Source organism: Mercenaria mercenaria, chromosome 6 (genome assembly GCF_021730395.1).
Source record: "Mercenaria mercenaria strain notata chromosome 6, MADL_Memer_1, whole genome shotgun sequence".
In the NCBI taxonomy this organism is placed as follows: domain Eukaryota; kingdom Metazoa; phylum Mollusca; class Bivalvia; order Venerida; family Veneridae; genus Mercenaria; species Mercenaria mercenaria.
Genome location: NC_069366.1, coordinates 22,957,160 through 22,979,836, shown reverse-complemented (window position 1 = coordinate 22,979,836; position 22,677 = coordinate 22,957,160). Strand labels below are relative to the sequence as shown.

The window sequence follows — 22,677 nt, the reverse complement described above, 5'->3', positions numbered from 1 at the left end:
CGACGTGATAATTACCCTAAACTGACAAACCTTAGAATAACGTCAACACCAAATCTCTGTCGCTTAATTTTACAAAATTAAATATAACTTTGTCCATATAGATCACCATCACCTACCAGGAACCTAAACTACCTAATTCTACACACACACACACACACACACACACACACACACACACACACACAATACTGCTCAAATTCTTTCTTTCCAAGAACAAATCCTCCGTGGAATACGTTACTTTGCAATCTACAGTCCAGCCCCAGCCTATGCATATTTGCCGACCGACTGACTGCTGTTTCCCTTATTTAAGATTTTTTTCTTCTTTTTTTTACCATAACACGATAATATCCTTATTCTTTTAACCTTGCGCTCGTGAGAAACTATCTGACTTTCAACAATCGCCTCTGCCATATAGTTATTAGTATTGATTGTGCAGAGTATTCTATAGAATGTATATAGAGTGTAGATATAACTGGTGCTTGGAACGGAAAGAGATGTTTTTGTTTATACTGCAAGTGAAGCCAGCTGGGTATAAGTTAAGTTATAGTTTTATGGATTTTCATATGAAAAGCTTCGCTGTATTGCTTTCCGTTTTGTGATTACTTCATTTATTTTCTTAGATTGCAAATTGAACTTTAATTTCAAGCCCTTTTTATACTCCTGGCATTGACTACAGTATTTTATTTGTGCATGTACTTGCTTTTATTCATTTATAATTTAACTTACCAGTATCTTCAATTTTCATAACCTAAAGGCCAAAAGTTACCATTTGTTTTTCGCAGTGTAATAACATTTCTTTTAACATGTTTTAGCTCTCTAAAGTGATATCGATGTGTTGGTTAGTTCGTATGTGTATAAGCTAGTATAGCCAAAATTTTAATGCAATTTGATTATCGACAATAAATAAATATTGAACTGAATTGTCTTTGGTGGCGTCAAAGACGTTGACATTTACGTAGTTGTTGGTGTCAGGAACATAGATATTGGCGTGAGAAATATTGCACATTCCATTAACAGGCTCAGCCTAGAACCGAACCGAGTTTGCTGTTAGTTTGCTTGGTTGCATGCCATGCTTCCAAAGAATCTTCTTTTACATTAGCTTGTTGCACAATGGATGTAAAGAGTCGGTCCGTATTTTTACTCAGCATTGTTTTTATTTCTTATCCTTTGTTCCCCCAATTAAAGCTCTGTTCTAGCCTATTGCAGGGGCTATGAGATGTGTTTCATATTTCAATGCTACTTATTTGCTTGGTTGTTATTTATCCTTCCTTATACAGATTTTATCTTGTCAGTTTTAAAAGCCACTCGTTCATATTTTTCGTACCAAAAAAAAAAACCGCTGTACATAAAGTTTCCTAAAATATGGTATTTCTAGAATAGTTGTGAAGTAGTAGAGCGTCTAAGACGCTCCTGAATCGATCTACAAAATGTAGATTCTATTTTTCGCTTTACAAAATATTTAAAACAGGAGTTAACTTCTTCTGAGATCTTCGTCGCGAGATATACTTTTATATCAACATGAAGACTTTCACACTAGTCACTCATCTCTGGAAAGTAGCTTTATACCAGGAAAACAACACTTATGTACTGCGGTATAACAATACCGTTCTGCTGTACAATGGCCAAAACTAGACAATATTCTGGAACCATAATTTTACTCAATCAGCAGCACAGAAAGCTAAGAGATTTTCTTTCAGGTTATATCAATGATCCTTCTACTTTCTTTTTTATAATCAAATTTAGTACAAGAAGAAATCATATAACGACGTTGTCTTCTTAGCGCAGATAATCCGTGCGACTGTGCAGTGGATTGGAACCATTTGAACATATTAAGGATGTTCGGTAAAATGTATTAAGTATTTAAGAAGACTTTTTAAAGGAAATTGTTTAGCTCTGGTTGCTCATGTATACAATGAAGCGCAACAGTTTGAAGGAAAGCAAGACAGATCAAATTAAAGCTGTTATAGTACACGTTTGGTGAAGGTCCGTCAATCGGATCATGGGACGAATAAGATTATCGGACGAATTAAGTACCATAAAAGAAAAGGAACGTAAGTTTACTGTTCGTTCTGTCTGTTAGGTCTTATAGATAAGATAGAAGCCATATTGTTTACACGAAAATTCATACAGTTGTATGAAAATTAATTTCTCTGTTTTTACTTCTAAAACTTAATAAACAACTAGTATACTAATTTATCTGTTCAAAGTATTTGCTAAATGAATTCAGCTGTGTGTTTATGACGACAGAAACACCGAAACTGCCGTTCCCACGTTGATCAATGTTTTAAAAACACCAAGCTTTACCGGTCTTACACTCTCCCAGACTGATAATAAAGAATTTGTCACAAAATTTCAGTTTTTTTTTCTCTTTTTTTTTTTTTTGGTAACAGTGAAAAATGCCAGTCTGAATTAGGAATATTTTCACAGAACCTATTGCCATATTGTGATACTGGACAGAGAATATAGATTGGCTATATTTTACAAAATGGTCAGCCATAGCTAATCTAGGAGCTCGTCTAACTTTTCTATAGTCTAGACATTGCGCTACTGACTGGATGTTTATATTGCAATTAAATAGCTTGCACCATAGCTTTATATAGGCAACAATGTACACCAAGTGTAATTATATAATTGTATGCTGGTAGTTCTTCTGATATAGACAGAAAATGAAATAACCTGCTAGACAGGAAGTGTACCAGGTTATCATTAGTGTATATTAGTACGTTTAATAATGTGACTTAATTAATTATATCTAAAACAGAACCTTTAACGAAGAATGTTGACGTCGGATTCGCCTTTGGTTATGGCATACCATACTTTTACAAATTTTGACCGATTTGCTTAAAGCAACTCGCCCACAGTTTGGGTGAATGATAAAATGGGTGAAAATAAGAGTTAGATATTGGTAAAAATGCAAGAAGAATGTAAATTTTCTGCATTATTTTAAAAGCGTTGCAACGGTTTATTACATTATGCACAATATTTTTGGTTATTTATCTGAATATCTTGCAAAAATCTTGTGTCAATAAGTTTGTACCACTAGTCACTTTCAGAGTACTCACTTTTAATAGGTTTTTGAGAGAAATTATTTTTCGTGCTTTTAATTAACGTGCAGTTCCATAATGATATTAATCAGGTACAGCTAGTATGCAGTCAATATGTAACCGGAGCTCAGACATCGGCAATGATTAATTTAGATCGATATAGAAAATGTATTTGAATATCGAGTACATGAGGTTACACGAATAACGATTTATATTACGGCTCAATACACGTAATTAAAGACTTGTGATTACCGTAATATTGTATCTGGATCGATGATATCATCCTTGTTTCCATTTTTGTATCAGGCCTAAAAAAGTCTTTGTTTCCGGTAACATGCTCCAAAAATTAGGGTAGGTAGGTCGGAAATTTTCTTTTTTTTTTTTTGATTTTTTTTTTTTGATAAGTGAGACTTTTCGGAAATTATTTTTATGTCAAAAAATGAATACAAATAATGGGGCTATGCCTTTAGAGCATCAGTAAGTTGATTTCTAACACCACCGACCAAGTTTAAAGCATAAAAAGTGAAGTTTTGCAAATTTTTTGTTAAAATGTTGAAAAAAAAATCTCCAGGGCCATAAAAACATATAGGTTCAGGCCAAAAAATTAGGGTAGGTCGGGATACAGGAAACAAACATTTTTTTACGCCTCAAAGGTATTTGCCCTGGTAATATGTTTTTAAATGACTCGCGTTACGAATTACTTTGAGTCTTAGCCGGGGAGCCAAGGCATGAAAAAATGGATTTACCTGTCCGGTCATGCTATAGTCAGTTTCTATACATATTATGAAAGTACAAAGTCTCGCGGATCAGAAAAATCGGGCCTGCAAAACAAAAGCTCTTGCAAAATTTGAGAATATCAAGGGGAGATAACTCTGCATATTTGCAGTTTTTTAAGATTCAAATCGTGTTTTACTAACAAAACATGGCACCATGTTTCTAAAATCAGTTCAAATATATATCTTTTAACATTGCTTTTACGCATAAGGCTTAAGCTTGAAAAATACGCAAAATGTACTCATTTTATGTACATTTTATTATAAGATGTGGCACCTAAAATACAAGAGAATAAAATAAAAATATTTAACCTAAAATTTACAGTAAGAAGAAGTAACCTTTAAAATGGTCTTATTTCTCAAAGTCATTTATTAATACCGCTGCGAAATAGTCTGTTAGAACAGAAAATCATCTAGATACTCTAGTTCAGGTTTGGCTAAGAAATACCCAAATCCGGGGTATTTTATGTACCCCACCCACTTTATATAATGCAAAAATGTAAAATAAAATATACGACCAACAACCAAGAAGATATATTCTTTTTATCATGTATACAATATCATCTATATTTTTGACCATATAAAGCTGGATGAGGGGTATTTAAAAGATTTTAAACAGAAAAAGGGGTAGGAAAACCTATGTATTTTACAACCGATAATTAGAATAAACAACCCGTTATTAAATAAGTGCAACACTAATGAAAGGCGATGAAACCTTTACTTGTAAACTATTCATTTAGAAAGTAATTTATTCAAATACTCTTTCGTGCAATCTAGTTTGGTTTTGGCTAAGAAATACGCTAATACGGGGTATTTTATGTACCCCACCCACTTTATATAATGCAAAAAATGTATAATAAAAAATATTCGACCAACAACTAAGAAGATATATTCTTTTTATCACGTATACAATATAATCTATATTTTTGACTATCTTAAGCTGGATGAGGGGTATTTAAAAGATTTTAAATAGAAAAAGGGGGTAGGAAAACCAGTAATTAGAATTAACAACCCGTTATTAAATAAGAGCAATACTAATTAAAGGCGATGAAACCTTTACTTGCAAACTGTTCAGTTGGAAAGTAATTTAATTAAATAGTCTTTCGTGCAATCTACTCCAGACGTGGCTAAGAAATACGCAAAACCGGGGTATTTTATGTACCCCACCCACTTTATATAATGCAAAAAAAAATGCATAATAAAAATATTCGACGAAAAATCAGTATACAGTTTACAGTTATCACATATACAATATAATTTATATTTATGACAATTTAAAGATAGATGAGGGGTATTTAAAAGATTTTGAACAGAAAAGGGGGGTAGGAAAACCTATTTATTTTACAACCGATAATTAGAACAAACAACACGTTATTTACCATTTAATAAATACAAACATCAATAATAAAAGGCGACAAAATCTTTACTTGCTAACTGTTCATTTGAAAGTAAATAATTTGAATACTCTTTTGTGCATTTTTGTCAAAATTGTGAAATTGTAGGGGTATGAACATTACCCCACCCATCTAAGACTATGTATAAAATGTGATTGATCGATCAATACAGATTTTACAAATTAACAAAGTATAAATGCTTGCTTCGGGGTTGTACACATCTGTTTTTACCTTTCTCATGATAAACAGATTGATGGAATGTAGTTCTGATGTGTTGAATATAATGTAGAAATTTGACATAATGTGTAACTTTAATGTTTATAAAATGAGACATTTTGAATAATCTTTATAATTCTGAAGATTTTAAAACAAATTATTGCAATGCTAATTCCTTATATCACTATTCAAGAAATTTTACAAATCGTACAAAAAAGTTGTAATTATATCCCCCAAACAAATATATTTCAAATAGATTCTGTCAGAGTTTTAGCTCATCTGTCACGTAGTGACACAAGGGAAGCTTTTGTGATCGCCTTCGTCCGTCCATACGTTTGTGAACACGATAGAAACCTCATTTTCTATTGATTTTAATCAAACTTGCGCGCAACTTGTATAAGAGCTAGGAGACAAGGGAGGAAATCTACTGGCCACCAAGAACAAAACAAGAAAAAGAAGTCAATGCAACCTTTCAAGGTTATGCATTGGAATGCAGAAGGACTCCTCAGTAAGAAAATGAATTAGAGAACATATTGTTTGATAAGGACATTCAGGTCTACTGCATCGAAGAGATTCACCTTAGCGAGGATGAATCCTTCAATGTTAAGAGGCTACCAGTGCTTCCGTTGTGACAGGTTGGGTAGGAGCAAGGGAGAAATCCTAACACTGATGAGAAACAACATAGCAACTTGTACTGGTATAAAATCTCGCTTTAAAAACTGGCCAAATCCCATAAAGGGTTCCAGAGTTAGGGCCCCTTAAAGAGCAAAAAGTTTCTGTTTTGGCTTGTGATCAGGGTAGAGACCACATTTTGCAATTGATTTTAATCAAACTTGCACATATATTCTATTTGCATAATATCTCGGTTCCTGTCAAAAACTGGCGAGATCCCATAATGTGTTCTAGAGTGGTGGTCCCTTAAAGGGCCAAAATTTGCCATGTTGGCTTTTGTAGCCACACAGGCACTTCACTAATAGTTTGATTTGAAACAAACTTGCGAAATATCTTTAACAGCAATAAATCTTGCATTCCATGATGACTTTATCAGATCAAATGATAGGTTCCAGAATAACGACCCCTATCTGAACCCCGAAAGTCCCAAAATTTGTTAATTGAACATGCTAGAAATGACATTTTACGTTTGACTTTAAGCACACTTACGACTTAAGTCACGATACGATCTCGGTTCAGTTCGAAAACTGATTTGATTGACCTTTTAGACATAAAGAGGTTTCATTTATACTTTGAGCTGACACAAACTTGCAAACTTGATAATATTTAGACCAAGTTTGAAACTGGATTATGTGGGGTCAAAAACTAGGTTACCAGGTCAAATAAAAGGAAAAGCTTGATAGCACCGTAGAGGCCACATTAATGATGCTATCTTCATGAAATTTGGTCAGAATGTTTGTCTTGATGATTCCTATGCCAAGTTAGAAACTGGGTCATATGTGATTAACAACTAGGTCATCCGCTAAAATCAAACGAAAAGTCTGTTAACATAATTGAGGTCGTATTAATTACCCTATCTTCATAAAACTTGGTCAAAGTATTTATCTTGATGATCCCTAGGCCAAATGTAACAGGTGAACGATATACGTGACCCTTTTTTCTCAGAAAATGCTAGTATAAATCTTAGATAATCTAAATTATAAACTTATTGAATGGCTTGTTTGTCATTACTTATAAATTACCTAGTATATTGCTCTATGTCTGGATGACAAACAACAAATAGTTTTGACTATTGACAGGCAAGCCCTTCAATTAGTGTTTTTATACATGACGTTAGAATTAAATATTTGTTGTATTTTTTCACGAATTTAACAACAAAGTGCCATGAACCAAGTATTTATACAGAGTCATATCATTTTAGATAACATTTACTGGTTTGGCACTAAAGGCTATAATAGTAATTAGAATTATATTTATATGCTGTCCATCTGGAGCACAATTTTAGTTACATATTCCTGCAGTACTAACGACAAAATAGTTACATTTGTACGTGCAATTTAAGTAGACATTAACACAATACTTCATAATATCATGCGTCACTATTTTTTCCGATCTGTATATAGAAATACTTGTATCAATTCAAACTTTACGGCTACATCACAAAAATGATTTTATCTCGTACTATAACTTGTACAGGCAGTGTAAATGGTAATACGTTATATTGTTTTAACTTTAAATATGTGATTCTAGACTGCAACAGTTCAGTATGTCTTTTTCGCAATTTATACACTAGTATTAATCAAATTCATCTAATTCTGTGTCAAACAGACTGTGTTTTATTCTGCGACACTTTTGAGGCATTGCATTACACCAGCAGGATACAGTGTATTTTATATTAGATTTGGCGCAGATACAATATCGTAAGCATTTTCCATTCGTGCCTTTACAGAATAAAGTCTGGTTTCCGCTCAATGACGTTAAAAATCAGCTATCATTGAATTTAAAAGAATTATTTTCTGCGGTCAGTAAATGAGCAATATTGTTTTGCGATAACTGATCAAGGAAAAAGGTCACAATTACCTAGTTCAAGTCTAATATGATTACCACTCAGTAAATAAGGAATGTTTTGTCTGTCGATCCCCTTAAAATGTAATGTTTGTAGTCTGTAGAAGACACCTGATGTTAATAAGGTCAATGTTATAAAATTAGAACTTACATTCCCATTTGCCTGCAACAAACCATCATGGGGGCATATGTTTTTTACAAACACCCCTTCTTTATATCATATTTTATATAACTTCGGATAAGTTATATGAGCCGCACCATGAGAAAACAAACGTAGTGTATTTGTGACCAGTATAGATCCAGAAAACAAACATAGTGCATTTGCGACCAACATCGATCCAGACATGCCTGCGCATCCGCGCAGTCTGGTCAGGACCCATGCTGTTCGCTTTCAAAGCCTACTGCAATTAGAGAACCCGTTAGTGAATAGCACGGGTCCTGACCAGACTGTGCGGATGCGCAGTCTGGTCTGGATCGATGCTGGTCGCAAATGCACTATTTTGGTTTTCTCATGGCGTGGCTTATATTTAGTGCAAATCACCTTAATAATAATTCTGAGATATGTTTTAAAATAAGTGAAGAGTAACTGCCCTTGACTTTTCATTTATCAGTTGGATATGTTTTGCAGTCACGAACTCTCCAAATAAATCAGCATTTAACTATAATCATTTGAAGAGAACAACGGACTAGCAATATCGTTTTCCGTGCATTTTCGCTATTATTATGGTATAATCATTTGCCTTATTCAAGGTCGGTTGGTAAATCAATTACTTCTGGGTTTGTTTGTTTTTTTGGATTTGACAAACTTGCAAATGAAAGTTACTAATAATTCAAATGAGATAGTAAAAAAATAAAGTTTGAATGTAAAGGTTTCAGTACTTTTCGGTAGTGTTGCTTGCATTTTATCACATCACAATGAACAGGTTGTTAATTCTAATTATTGACTACTGTTTTGAATCTAAAATCTCTTAAATACTCCAAATCTACCTTTAAGTTGTCAAAATATAGATTATATTGTATACGTGACAAAAAGAATATCTCTCCTTGATTGATGGTCGCATACCGAAGAATATTCCTCCGGCCACTAATCGATAGCGGTCAGATTTTCTATATAGAAATAAGAAGGGCATGTACACATTTTACTTAATAACAAAATTACTAAAAATAAGAAACCTTAGGTGCAAAAATATTACCAAAGTTCAACATTTGATTCATCACAAGGTTTTTTTAAATTAAATTTTATCTTAATTTTTGATTCGTTCTTCGCATGAAGTTTGATACCATCATTTCGTCATTTTTCCCCTTCTTTTTTTCCATATTAAATGTGCAAAAATCTCATACATGCGTTTCTTCAAAGCATTTTTTGTATAAACCATTGATATGAAAGCTTAGGTGCAAGAACTTTCCCTACTCCATTGAATTTATCTTTGAATGATATTTATTTCATTTTTGTGAAATAAAAATTTGATTCGTTCTCAGACGGTTTATTTTCACTAATTTCGAAGAAAAATTAACTTCAGCGCGAAGTTGTTGTTGTAGCGTCATAACAGACGATATTATAGTATGCGCGGAACATGCGGTATTGTGATCAAAACGTTAAAAGTAATGATTTAATCATTTAATGTAATTTTACTTCGCGAGTAATTCATTTTGTGTTAATATCACAAATTAACAATATAAGAAACTGCAATTAAATATTGCAATTAATATTTCGGTTCTAAAAAGAAAGAGACGCGCATTTCTTCTTATGTTGTGTTCTCACCTTATTCCAATAACATTTAAATATCAGTGTAAATTATGCCCAATTATGTCAATTAAACATTAAAAGAGATAGCTTTCCTAACGACCCTTGGATCACAAATGCAAACTGTCGTAAAAAGGTAAAATACAGAATTTTTTGTATATATTTTACTTAATAATTTTTAGTAAATAAATTCAAGGTCCGCCTTAATCAAATTAAAGCTGGAATATTTAATTATGTCCGGAGCATTTTTGTGTACAAGAATGTTTTCTGCAATGTAAATAATATCTGCATTTAAAACAGAATTGAATTTTACTTCAGTAACTTAATGATATATTTTTGTTTTCGTGAAAATTTTACCTGGTTTCATGATCTTTTCAGTTATCATAAATGTCGTCGTGATTAACTTACTTTCATAATTTATTGTATATGTTCAATTCAAGATAATTTTACATATCCCTGTTTGATATTAGTCTTTGTTTTTTTTTTTTTTTTTTTCTTTTTTTTTTTTACAAGAATGTGTTATGGCCGTAAAAAATAAAATCGTATAAAACATGGTTCGATCTTCTTTTTTTTTTGGGGGGGGGGGGGGGGGGGCGGTGGGGAAGGGGGCGGTGGTACCTAGGTACTTTTACACATATTATACAGCGTTATTTAAAACATGTAAAATCAGATCATTTTCTTAAATATAATACGCCGTAAAAATATCATGCTAGTGCTATATAAATATAAAAGAGAACGTGTCTATGGGTAACGAACCTCCTTTTTCTAGAGATTAAGGGTCATTTACATTTCAGATTTGGTTGAAAATGAAAAAAAAAAAAAGATAAATAAAAGACTTCATCGATATTTGCCTTTAACTTGAATCTAAATGGTTTACAGATAGCAATGGTCACCCGATTTGTTACATTGTTTTTCGAAAACATGTTAAAATATACATTCTTCTTATATAAGAATATGTATGAAAATAATTTTATATGAAAAATATGGTTTTTTATTGCTGATAAATATGTTATATTGATATAAAAATTAATTTAAATTATTATAAAATAGCTTGTTAAAAATGCTATGGTTCAGAAAATACATATTAACATTCTTTTGATAAAAATGACTTGTTTATTTCTAATGAAAATCCCTTTTCCATAGTTTGTAACTCCAGTGACATTTCAATTAAGCTTGTTTAATTATCTTATGAAAAACCTTCTCTTTTATTACACTTGATATTGAAATAAACATCCAGGTGACAATACCCGGAGGCAGTAGATATCGACATCGCAATACCGGTCACCTGTTACCAATACCAAATAGCTGTTGTCTCCCCTGATATCGATTTTCTGCAATATCGGTCATGAGGTCAATTCTTCCTCATGAATATTTTTATTATACATTTTTTTTGCATTATATAAAGTGGATGGGGTACATAAAATACCACGGATTTGCGCTTTTTGTCACCAACCCTAAACTAGATTGCATGAAAGAGTATTAAAATGAATTTCTTTTCAGATGAATAGTTTGCAGGTAAAGGTTTCACCCCTTTCATTAGTCTTGCTCGTATTTATCAAATGGTAAATAACAGGTTGTTAACTAATTATCGGTTGTAAAAGACATCATTTTCATATCCCTATTTTCTGTTAAAATCATTTAAATACCCCTCGTCCATCTTTAAATTGTCAAGAATATGCATTTCATTGTATGCGTAATAAAAAGTATCTATCTCCTTTATTTTGGTCGATTATTTTATTATGACTTTTTTGCATTATACACTTATATAAAGTGGATGGGGTACCCGCTTCTTCTACTTAAAATCTTTTAAATACCCATCATCCAGCTTTATATGGTCAAAAACATAGATTATATTGAATACGTGATAAAAAGAATATATTTCATTGATTTTTTGTCAAATATTTCTATTATATTTTTTTTGCATTATATATAGTGGGTGGGGTACATAAAATACCCAGGATTTGCGTATTTTTTAGCCAAACCTGAACTAGATTGCATTATAGTGTATCTAAATAAATTACTTTCTAAATGAATAGTTTGCAAGTAAAGGTTTTTTCGACTTCCATTAGTGTTGCTCTTATTTAATAACGGGTTGTTTATTCTAATTATCGGTTGTAAAATACATAGGTTTTCCTACCCCCTTTTTCTGTTTAAAATCTTTTAAATACCCCTCATCCAGCTTTATATGGTCAAAAATATAGATATTATTATATACGTGATAAAAAGAATATATCTTCTTGGTTGTTGGTCGAATATTTTTATTATACATTTTTGCATTATATAAAGTGGGTGGGGTACATAAAATACCCCGGATTTGGGTATTTCTTAGCCAAACCTAAACTAGAGTATCTAGATGATTTTCTATTCTAACAGACTATTTCGCAGCGGTATTAATAAATGACTTTGAGAAATAAGACCATTTTAAAGGTTACTTCTTCATACTGTAAATTTAGGTTAGATATTTTTATTTTATTCTTTGGTATTTTAGGTGCCAAATCTTATAATAAAATGTATATAAAATGAGTACATTTTGCGTATTTTTCAAGCATAAGCCTTATGCGTAAAAGCAATGTTAAAAGATATATATCTGAACTGATTTTAGAAACATGAGGCCATGTTTTGTTAGCAGAAAAGCGTTTTGAATCTTAAAAAACTGCAAATATGCAGAGTTATCTCCCCTTAATATTCTCAAATTTCGCAAGAGCTTTTGTTTTGCAGGCCCGATTTTTCTGATCCGCGAGACTTTGCACTTTCATAATATATATAGAAACTGACTATAGCATGACCGGACAGGTAAATCCTGTTTCTAGGCACTTTTCGCACTTTTGGCTCCCTGGCTATCTCTTATACAAAGTAGTGCACATATTTTATTGATTATGTTGCAGTTAAGTTTATGTCGTTCTTATCAAAATGACGCATTCCGTTTTCGGAAAATGGAAAAATACACATGTATACACACAGACATGCGCAGTGAAGCGATTGTTGTAGTAACATCTCCATTTCAGTATGAAATCGGTCTCATATGCATGTAAGTCTTTTATACTTATAATTTGTACATTTTGTCTTATCAATTGTAATGCTTAGTACTGACTTTGATGACTAGAAGTACTGAGATATCGAGGGATTAAACGTACATTTGCTAAGATTAATACATTTCTACTACTGTGTTAGGGGTGGGTATAAGATGGCGTAATTTGCAAATATTTGCTGGTATACCAGCGAGAGTTTATGGGAGGTTGTCTATAAAAATTAGCTCTACTGGTTTAAAAATAAACTAGAGTGTGTTTGTAGCAGTTCATAGATTATATGTATGCATGTTGAGTAAAAGCAGACGACAGTAGTTATTACTATGTCTTGCTTTATTTTTGATAAGTTTCTTAAATGTTATTGTTACTTAAATATAACTATTAATAAACTTTGATAATGTGGCAGTTGACCTCAATACAAACTACACTATTTATTTTCCAATACAGGTAAATCCAATATTTGCTTTACAATTGATCTATGACAGATTATCTTTGAACACCCCTGGACTTATTGGACTCAACAGCCACATTATCAAAGTTTATTAGTATTAGATTTCTATGAGTTAAACCTGCATATTACATTTTAATTGAATAAGAATGTAATACTATGTTTTACAAAAAACTCAGTAAGGCACCGTGTAAAATATGGAGTGGAGTAGTTGAGTGGAGTCTGGAATCACTGGAGTGGAGTCTCTGGAGTGGAGTCTGTTTCATGTATTTTGGAGTTTTGGAGTGGAGTCACTGGAATGGAGTTAATTTTGGAGTTGAGTCACTGGAGTGGAGTCTTGGGACTGGAGTCACTAAACAGTGGTCTCTTAATGAAAAGATCTCTTTCTTAATACTTTGATAAATTGGGTCTTAAGACAAATGGTCTCTAAATACAAATGGCCTCTCGAACAAGATTTACTCTGTATCTTGAGGAATTTTATGAGTGGAGTCTGGTGTTTAATGTTGGAAATTATTTTTGATTGAAGTCTTTGGTTTAAATCAATTAATTTTAATCATTTTTGTGTTGAATTGAGGAATGCAATATTTCCTTGATTTTATGGACGAAGAAAAAAACAACAACACTGGTTATAACTGTGTTCATCATGGTTTTCCTTGGTTTACCAAGGTTATTAAAGTCCCAGGAACACTTTGGATGTTATAATTTCAAGTAGCATTTATTTTATCAAGAAAGATTGCGGCCCTTTCTGCTGAAAAATATAATCCTAGCATAGCTTTTTAAGTTTAATTATACAACAGAATTACAGCACAGTGTTTTTCAACAGTATTGCAAAAAAAAAAGAAATGTTTCAATTTTATTGTTTTTCGTGAAGAAATGACTTAAATGCCATAGAATGGTATATGGTAACGTTGTTTAAGAGTAAAATAAAACACAGTTATATCACTAAACTATCAACAACATTAATGTTCTGTAAGTAAATAAAAACTGTTACTGGACCTGTAATGGTTTTATCTTTACCTTTCTCACTTATACATGTTATTAACTGCCTTTAGGTTGTAATTTTATAGTACCAATATTGCTAACTTTATTGATGGGTTACAGCGACCTGTGACCACCTGTGACCCTGATAGATCAAGATTGATCAGTGGACCGTAGATTTGTCAGTCATCTGTTACCCTCATATATTAGGAGAGACTAGAGTGTGTATTTGTGTTTATCAGGGTAAGTTGTCATCGTGTACCATTACAAATATGACTGGTTTGTTGGGAAATGGAGGGTAACGGTAACATCATTCATTGGTTGTCCTCATGAATAAAGTGGTCATCTTTGTCATTGATATGGTACACTCCAATTATGTAGGGATAACACCTTATTGTATAACAAAAGAAGCAAATGTACTTTTTTTGCTCATAGTTTGGAAAAAAGGACCATTTGCTTTGGTTTATCCACTATAATTTAACAATCTTTTCTGGAATATTTAGAAATGAGTGACTTCAGACCAGAAGTATGTGTGAGACTTAGTGGAAATATCATCTTGATAACTATATAATCACCTACCAATAAACTAATTAGAAATTTCAACTCCTCAACCTGAATTGTAGCGACCACTGTCCTATTCTCAAACGCAAAAGAAACTGTGCAGTTATCTTTTCCTAAATTTTCTTGCCAATCTAAATTGACTGTGATACATACAAAACCAGACAATTTGTATTGAAATGGTTAATACAGTTTGTCCTAAGACCCATTTTATCAATGAAAGTATTAAAGAGACCGTTTCATTAAAAGACCACTTTTTAGTGACTCCACTCCAGTGACTCTGCTCCAAAATTGACTCCATTAGAGAGATTCCACTCCAAAATTGACTCCACTCCAAAACTGACTCCACTTCAAAATTGACTCCACTCCAGAGACTCCGCTCCAAAATTGACTCCGTTACAGAGATTCCACTCCAGTGACTCCACTCCAAAGTTGATTCCAAAATTGACTCCACTCCAAAACTGACTCCAAAATTAACTCATATCTAAAATTGACTCCACTCCAGTGACTCCACTCCAAAATTGACTCCAGACTCCACTCCACCAGTGGTGGACCACTCCACTCCACCACTCCACTCCATATTTTACACGCTGCCACTCAGTAAGGTAAGTGAGTCAACTGCTATACACTGGAAGCACATTTATAATCACATCCACAGGATTTTGTTTACAAACTGTGCGTGTATCGGCCGTCGGCCACACTTCCCAGTGAAATTCAATTCAAATTTTCTCCTGACAGGCTTAAAGGCACCTTTGCAAAATAAAACAGGATCAGATTTTTGGATAAAATGTAAAAAGTCACAGTGTACAAATGTACCAGTTTTTGGAAAAAAATCTTTCTACTGATTTAAGGTGATTTCAAAAAATGTTTCCTGATGTGAAGCATGCATGAATTTATAGAAAAACTTGCCCCAACTCCATTTTGTATCTTTTATACTCCAGTTCCCCCTTTAAATTTAAATGACTTCTTCTCAACTCTTACTCTTAGCAACTTTAACATTTTCAAATTTTCAAACAAGAAATTATATCTTTTAATTTTCTAAGTCGTTAGTTCCTTCCACTTCGACCATTATAAATAATAATAAACTAGTCTTTTAGCATAGTTCTGTATGTCTTTATCGAACGAATTTTTATTGGCACTTTCATCTGGTGAGTTACTAGCATGGATCTCCATCAAAGGCGATCTGTATCGTCGTCATATAAAGTCCTCCCCCGGTTTTGTTCAAATGGGGACACCTGACTCCTTTTTATGGACCATGTGAGCCAAACCTAGACATACATTTAAATGACTTCTTTTCATGAACCAGTTGATGGATCTTCATAAAACTTGATCTGTATCATCATCGTATAAGGTCCTCTCCCAATTTGTTCAAATTAGAGCATTTGGATCCTTTTAGGGGCTGCTAGAGCTAAAAAAAAACACGTTCATACATCTTCTTGTCAAGAACCACTGGACGGTTCTTCATCAATCTTGGTCCCTCGCGTCGTTATAAGGTTCTCTCTCAAGTTTGTCCAAGTTGAGGTACTTTGAGCCTTTTAAGGTCGCTAAAGCTAAAAAAAGAGAAAACTTTAAACGACTTTCTCTCATGAGCTAATTGATGGATCTTCATCAAATTTGGTCTGTAGCATCAGTGTAAGGTCCCCTTCAAAATTTATTCAACATGTGGCAGTTTGCCGGTCTTAGAGGTCACCAGAGCTAAAAACAGAAATACCATTAAACGACTTCTTCTCATAAACAACTTGATGAATCTTAACCACACTTGATTTGGAGCATTATTATGATGTCCTCTCCAAGATTTGTTTAAATAGGGGCAAGCTAGAGCGAAAATAGAAACAAAAACTAATTCTCAGGAACCGCTTTGTGGATCTTCATCACACTTGGTCTGTAGTATCATTTAAGCTCCCCTCCCAAATATGTTCAAAGAGAGACACTTGGTCACTCTTGGGGCCCCAGCGCTAAAAAAAGAAATACAGTTGAATATCGTTACCTCGATATCGGTTAGCTCGATACTCCGCTTACCACGATGTGTTTGAGTCGGTCCCGATTTTTCCCTATTTATCGATATTATTAGCTCGATATTTTGTTTAGCTCGATGAGATTTTTCAGTCCCGTCAACTTACCTGTACTGCTTTTACACCTGGTTTTGCCGATATCACGTACAGCTTGTCAAAAAATATCCATGTTATTTGTAAGTTGTGAAAATCAACCTATTATTGTCCGGCGATGTATTAATCATATTCAAGTTAGTTGTGTCTTTGTTTTGTTTGTTATATTATCTGTAATCCAATTTAAATGTCAGGAAGTTTGCATTTAATTCCCAATAATTAGTGTCATAAAACACCATGCAAGCATGAAAGCTGTTTTCAAATATAACAAATAATTTGGATGAAATATTTGCTGTTTGACGGAGTAAAAATCTGCCATTTAGGATTGAGTAACAATACGCGTATTTAACTGGCAAATTTTCGTTATTGAAGCACAGTCAAAATGACTACTCAACAAGGAACGTTACTGCTGCATTCAGACTTGTTTAGGGAAGGAATGAAAATGCTAATGCTAATGCTAATAAAGATATTTTATTTGTAAATAAAATTAAAATCGTATTTACGTTTTATATTATTCCCCAAGTACAAAGAAGTCCCAGATAGTTGATATCGTTACGTCGAACTTCGGATACGTCGATGCAATTTTTACAGTCCCTTGAATATCGAGGTAACGGTATTCCACTGTATTTTTAAATGACCTCCCATGAACCTCATGAGAGATTTTCATCAAGTTTAGTCTGGAGCATCATTATAAAGTCCCCTCTTAATTGTGTTCAAATGGGGGCACTCTTTTTTGCGCGACTAGCTCTAAAAATAGAAATACCTTAAAAGACTTCTTGTCGTGAGGCACTTGATGGAACATCATCAAACTTGGTCTGTACTTTCTTATATTATAAAGTCCTATGTTAAGTTTCTTCCAATGAGTGCTCCTCAAAGCGGACATTAGAGCTCAAAACAGATATATCTTTTAAACGACATTTTCTGTTGAATGCTCCATTGATATTCATTAAACTTGACTGTAGCATCCTTCTTAAATCCTTTCTCATTTTCCTCCAATACTTTGACCTGTTTTAACACAGTTGTTACCAATAATGATTCAGAGAGACATACATATATTCAAGCCCGAACAGTCAAGGTCAGGTGGGCGAGTTACCGTCCACATGGTCTTTGGTTTCCTTATTTCTTATTTTTGATTATCAGAAATGTCTCAATTTCATAAGAATGCATGTTCACTTGTTTTTAGGTGTGTGCTTGTGTGTGCTGTGTGAGAGGGGGAGCTGGGTACGCCAACTTGCTAACGGCAAAGGCAAAGTATTTGGCATGGGCTAACTACTGACCATTGTAAATTAAAAACACTTCAATGCATTGTGGCATTGATCAGTAATTGTAAGCTATCACTTACTGTGATTCACTGTCCAAGGCAATACCTGGTGTATTCTATTTGCCGTTAACACTTCATATAATACAGATATATAGTAAGTCGATATCACACTGGGTTCTACTTTTCTAATACATGTTTTTGTTTACATTTCAGGTTCTTGCAAATTTGACGATTACCTTTATTATGCACGGTGAAGTGGATTAAGATTAAGATCTGCATCGAAACAACTAGATATAAGAAAATGGAAGACGAAAAAGAATTGGAAGCTAAATTAAAGCAGTTTCCATCCAACTTTGACCTACTTGAAGAAGTAGAGCAGATGTCTAAAGAATATGCGAAGAAAGTGAAGGAAAAGTTATTGCAGGAGCATGAATCAACGCCATACGACACTAACATGGAAACCCTCAGGGCTTGGAATTTGATATCGTTTCTTAGTTTTGTACTTGGAAATGAGGCTGAAGCATTTACATATAATTCAAAGGTTTTAGAACTTAGCAAAGATAATATTGTTGGCTTATGTAATAAAGCATGGTTTTTGTTAAAGAAACAGGAACAGTATTGCAGTATCAGAGACATATGTAAGCAACTTAAGGAACATATTGCAAGCAGAGCCGTTTTTCTAACTGCAAAGGCAGAAATAGCATTTTGCTACTCTAGATTTGGCGTAAAGCGGTATGAAAAGTCGCGTCTGTTATTCAAAGAAGTACTCGATGAGTGCGCAAAAATGAACGCCTTAGGTGAATATGTCAGATGTACATCAAACGAAACAGAATATTCTGAACACACTTCTATTTCGACAAATAGTATTTGTATCTGGACTTTTGGATACGCGCTTACTTTCAAAAGAATGCTGAATTTTAATAATATCCATGACGCGTCTTCTCTAGACTTATCAAAACAAACGCATGTCACATTATGTGTCCTTTACAGTCGCATCATTGATATGAAAGGCCGAAATAGATGTCTGGATCGATATAAAGCAAGGTCGTATGTTGAAATTGGGTCACTAGTTTACAATGCTAGAAAAAACAAGGGCAGATTTCCAAACGGTGTAAAAGATATTTTACCTGAACATAGACACCTTTGGAAGCAAACAGAAACATATTATACGACTGCTGTAGAACTTTGTCCGGATGACATTTTTGTGTTAGAACGGAGCGGAAAATATTTTCGGTATATTAATAAGATAGAAAAGTCTATTGAACTTCTGAAAAAAGCAATTGCGATTAGAGACACTGCTTTCTCGCATCACCATCTGGCACTGTCTTTAAAGCGGCAGATAGAGCGTGAATCGCAGAATACCGACCGCAGCATTGACGGAGCTACTGACATTGCATCAGAGGAAAGACTGAACGTATCCAGAAATCTCTTAAGTAAATTCGAAAAAGCAGAAGGCAGTAATCAGTCTCAAAAACCAAGACACAGAAAAACATTGACCAAAAGTTACAGTTCGAAGGCTTCGAAATCAGCTGCATCATCTGCAAGAATGACTGCAGAACAAAGGCAACAAGCATGGTACACTGAAGCAGACAAAACAGATGTTCAGACACCTCATGCAGCAGGACTTTCCGAACAACTTGGCCTGAAACGTCAAGATTTAGAAACAGATCCGAAATCCCCAACATCACATGCGGCTGCCACATGTCCAACGAATTTATTACATGATCCGAGTACTGAACATATAAGTGACATGCTAAAACATACATCTTTAGATTCAGCTTATGAATCAATGCTATTTGATTCGAATTTGCCACAAAACGAACATTATGACGACACATTGGAAACATCCGGGCAACTGCGCCAATCAACAAGATCAAATCGCAAGGACATTTCTTCATATAACAGTAAAGAAAGGTTGCTCAGAAAAGAAGACTATACACAGGGATGGAATAACAACAGTCAGAACCAACATAGTATTGGACGTACAAGAAACAAATTAAGAAGTTATTCTAGCGGTAAGAAATTTGAACGCAGTATCTCCGAGCAGCCAGCTGCTTACCATTATCGTGGAAATACAGACTATTTGTCAAAGGGGAGACCGGGAAGAATGGATTATAGATCAGCGTTTAGGAAAGGACGATCTTTGGAAGGCCATCATGCATCCAGTGATAGAACGGCTGTCATAAACATGTTAAAGAGTCCTCAAAAACCAAAATATATTGACAAAGTCGAAAAGGGAGAAACCATTGAAAAAATAATATATCATTTGGATAAATCTGTTGAAAAGTCAAATAACTGCGGAGCCATTTATGACAAGGGTATTTTATACAGACAAACAGAACAGCACAGGGAAGCTCTGGCGACATTTAAGACTCTTATTAGAAACGAAGGCGGGTATTGTTCACATATACAGTTATCAAATGCATTTGAACAAGCAGGGTTATGTCTATACGACATTCTGTGCGAATCTGGTGAGGAGAATGAAAGTCTCGAGTACGATATGAGGATGTATTTTAAGAAATCTATAGAAATATCATGCATGCTTGTTTCCAAAATTCCATTCCTGAAAGATTGCTGGGTTTCTGCGCCTACTTTACATGCATTTTTATCAGGAAAAGCAAAAACCAAAGAAACGTTAAAAGACTTGTCATTTTTGTTTAAGAAATTCGAAAACTACGGTGAAGCTATTACTGTTCTGAACGAATTGAAGAAGCTGTCTGAAGACGAAATCGAGAAAGCTAAGATAGATTTGGAACTTGTTCAACACTACCTGTGTGATAGGAAATATGACGATGCTGTATTGGCCTTAGATATGATTATGTGTCTCCCGGATGGTTATACGCTCATAGATGAAAACCTTTACCTGCGGGTACACATAGATGGTGGAATTGATGCATTGAAGAATGGAGACTCTGAAATGGCCCGTCTGAGGTTGAGAAACGCATTAGATTTTCACAGATGTAAAAACGTTGTTAATGAAATCGAAGATGACGAAAATGAAAGCGACCAAGATAAGGAAGAAAATAGTTTCGATATTTTTATTCTTTGCAATACAAATACTGAGGACCGAATTACAAACCTAATGAAAGCAATAACTGAATTTACTCTCAGAGTTACACTTAACTTTCTTCACGTTATGCCCGGAGAGCTGAAACTGTCTGGAATATGTCATATAATGAGACGTTCAAAGCATGTTCTGCTTATTTGTGATGATGAACCTTTAGAAAAACGGGTGTTGCATTACTTTGAAATGATGCAAGAGATAATATTTGAGAGGGGATACGGACATATAGTGATTTTAACGGCAAATCAAGATGTTGTCGTTCACAAACATATCTCTTTGTTTCCCAGAATTTATATGGACTTAAACTTTAATGCTGAAGATACTGGCACAAAAAGCCATGAAAATGAACTTGTGTGTGAAAAGATAAAAGAACTTTTGACTAAGTTAGCATGCAGCAAAGGAAAAGTTTAAATCACAATTTGTAAACCATGTTTCCGAAATTATTATATCCACGACTTATAAATATTACATTTTTAAGTGGTTGTGATGGACATACAAGAAACTATAAAATATAAAGATAGATATATTTATGTGCACCTGTTCATTACTCAGCACCGAACCTGTGTGATAATGTATGGGAAATATAGTCTGTCTCACAAACACTTGTTTGTGATACCAGTATTATTACTTTCCCGTAACATACCTACGATCATTCCCGAAATATCTCTTTTTGAGCCAGCGTGCACCATTAATAGATATTCTTGCATAAAAACTACTTTATTTACTGGATCCGCCCATGTAAAAACGGGAGAAAAATCGTGTGCAAACAAGGCAATTCACTTGCTGTCAATACATGATTTTTATTTTTGAAATGCTTTGCCAGGGCCGTATGTATGTATTTCTGCGCAGACTGATATTTGGCATCTGCGTCTTGTTTCTTCCATAATAACCTCTTCTTGTAGCATTATAGATACAATGTAATCCATAGTATGTTTAGCTGTATCAGTTTCCAACCCATAACGTACTGCCCCCAACAATGTACGCATTATCTTCTCTTAGAGTTTACTCCTTTTACAAAGCGTCTGTTCAGTTATTGTAAATAACTGTGAATGAATAAGTATCGCGTGTAACTTGTGCTGGTGCTCGTTTTAGGTACTACGAGGGATGTTCGAAATGAATTGCTTATTTCATGCCCTCGAAGTACTCCCCGTGGCTAGAAATGCAAAGTTTCAGCCGATGTATCCACTTCTTGAAGGCGTCACGGTACGCTGATTTGGGCACAGTAATAAGGTACTGATGAATGGCAGATCCAAGTGCCTGTCGGGACTGGTATTTCCGCCCAGCAAGGAATGATTTCAATTTCGGAAACAAAAAGAATTCACATGGGGCAAGGTCTGGGGAATACGGGGGGTGAGGCAAAACAGTTACTTTTTCTTTCTTCAAAAACGCCGTAACTATTGCGGAGGTATGAGCGGGGGCATTGTCATGCAGAAGACGGACATGTTTAAAACCAGTGGCAGGGCGTCGTTTCTGATAATACTTTTTCATTTTCTTCAGTACTACGTGTTTGTATTACTTTCCGGTGATGCTTTTTTCCTTTTTCACCGGC

General features: G+C 34.1%; 1 protein-coding gene across 1 annotated transcript; it reads left to right on the top strand.

The window, feature by feature from the left end:
* The first annotated feature begins 12,563 nt into the window (after positions 1–12,563).
* Positions 12,564–21,658, top strand: LOC123549415 (uncharacterized). The gene is made up of 2 exons (XM_045337490.2): positions 12,564–12,716; positions 18,278–21,658. Exon 2 carries the CDS (start codon positions 18,366–18,368, stop codon positions 21,537–21,539), a length of 3,174 nt encoding a protein of 1,057 aa, XP_045193425.2. The 5' UTR covers positions 12,564–12,716; positions 18,278–18,365; the 3' UTR covers positions 21,540–21,658.
* Positions 21,659–22,677: the final 1,019 nt, after the last annotated feature.

What these genes read in the sequence shown, in the direction of transcription:
- LOC123549415 (XM_045337490.2), top strand. Translation starts at nt 18,366, where the DNA reads ATGGAAGACGAAAAAGAATTGGAAGCTAAATTAAAGCAGTTTCCATCC.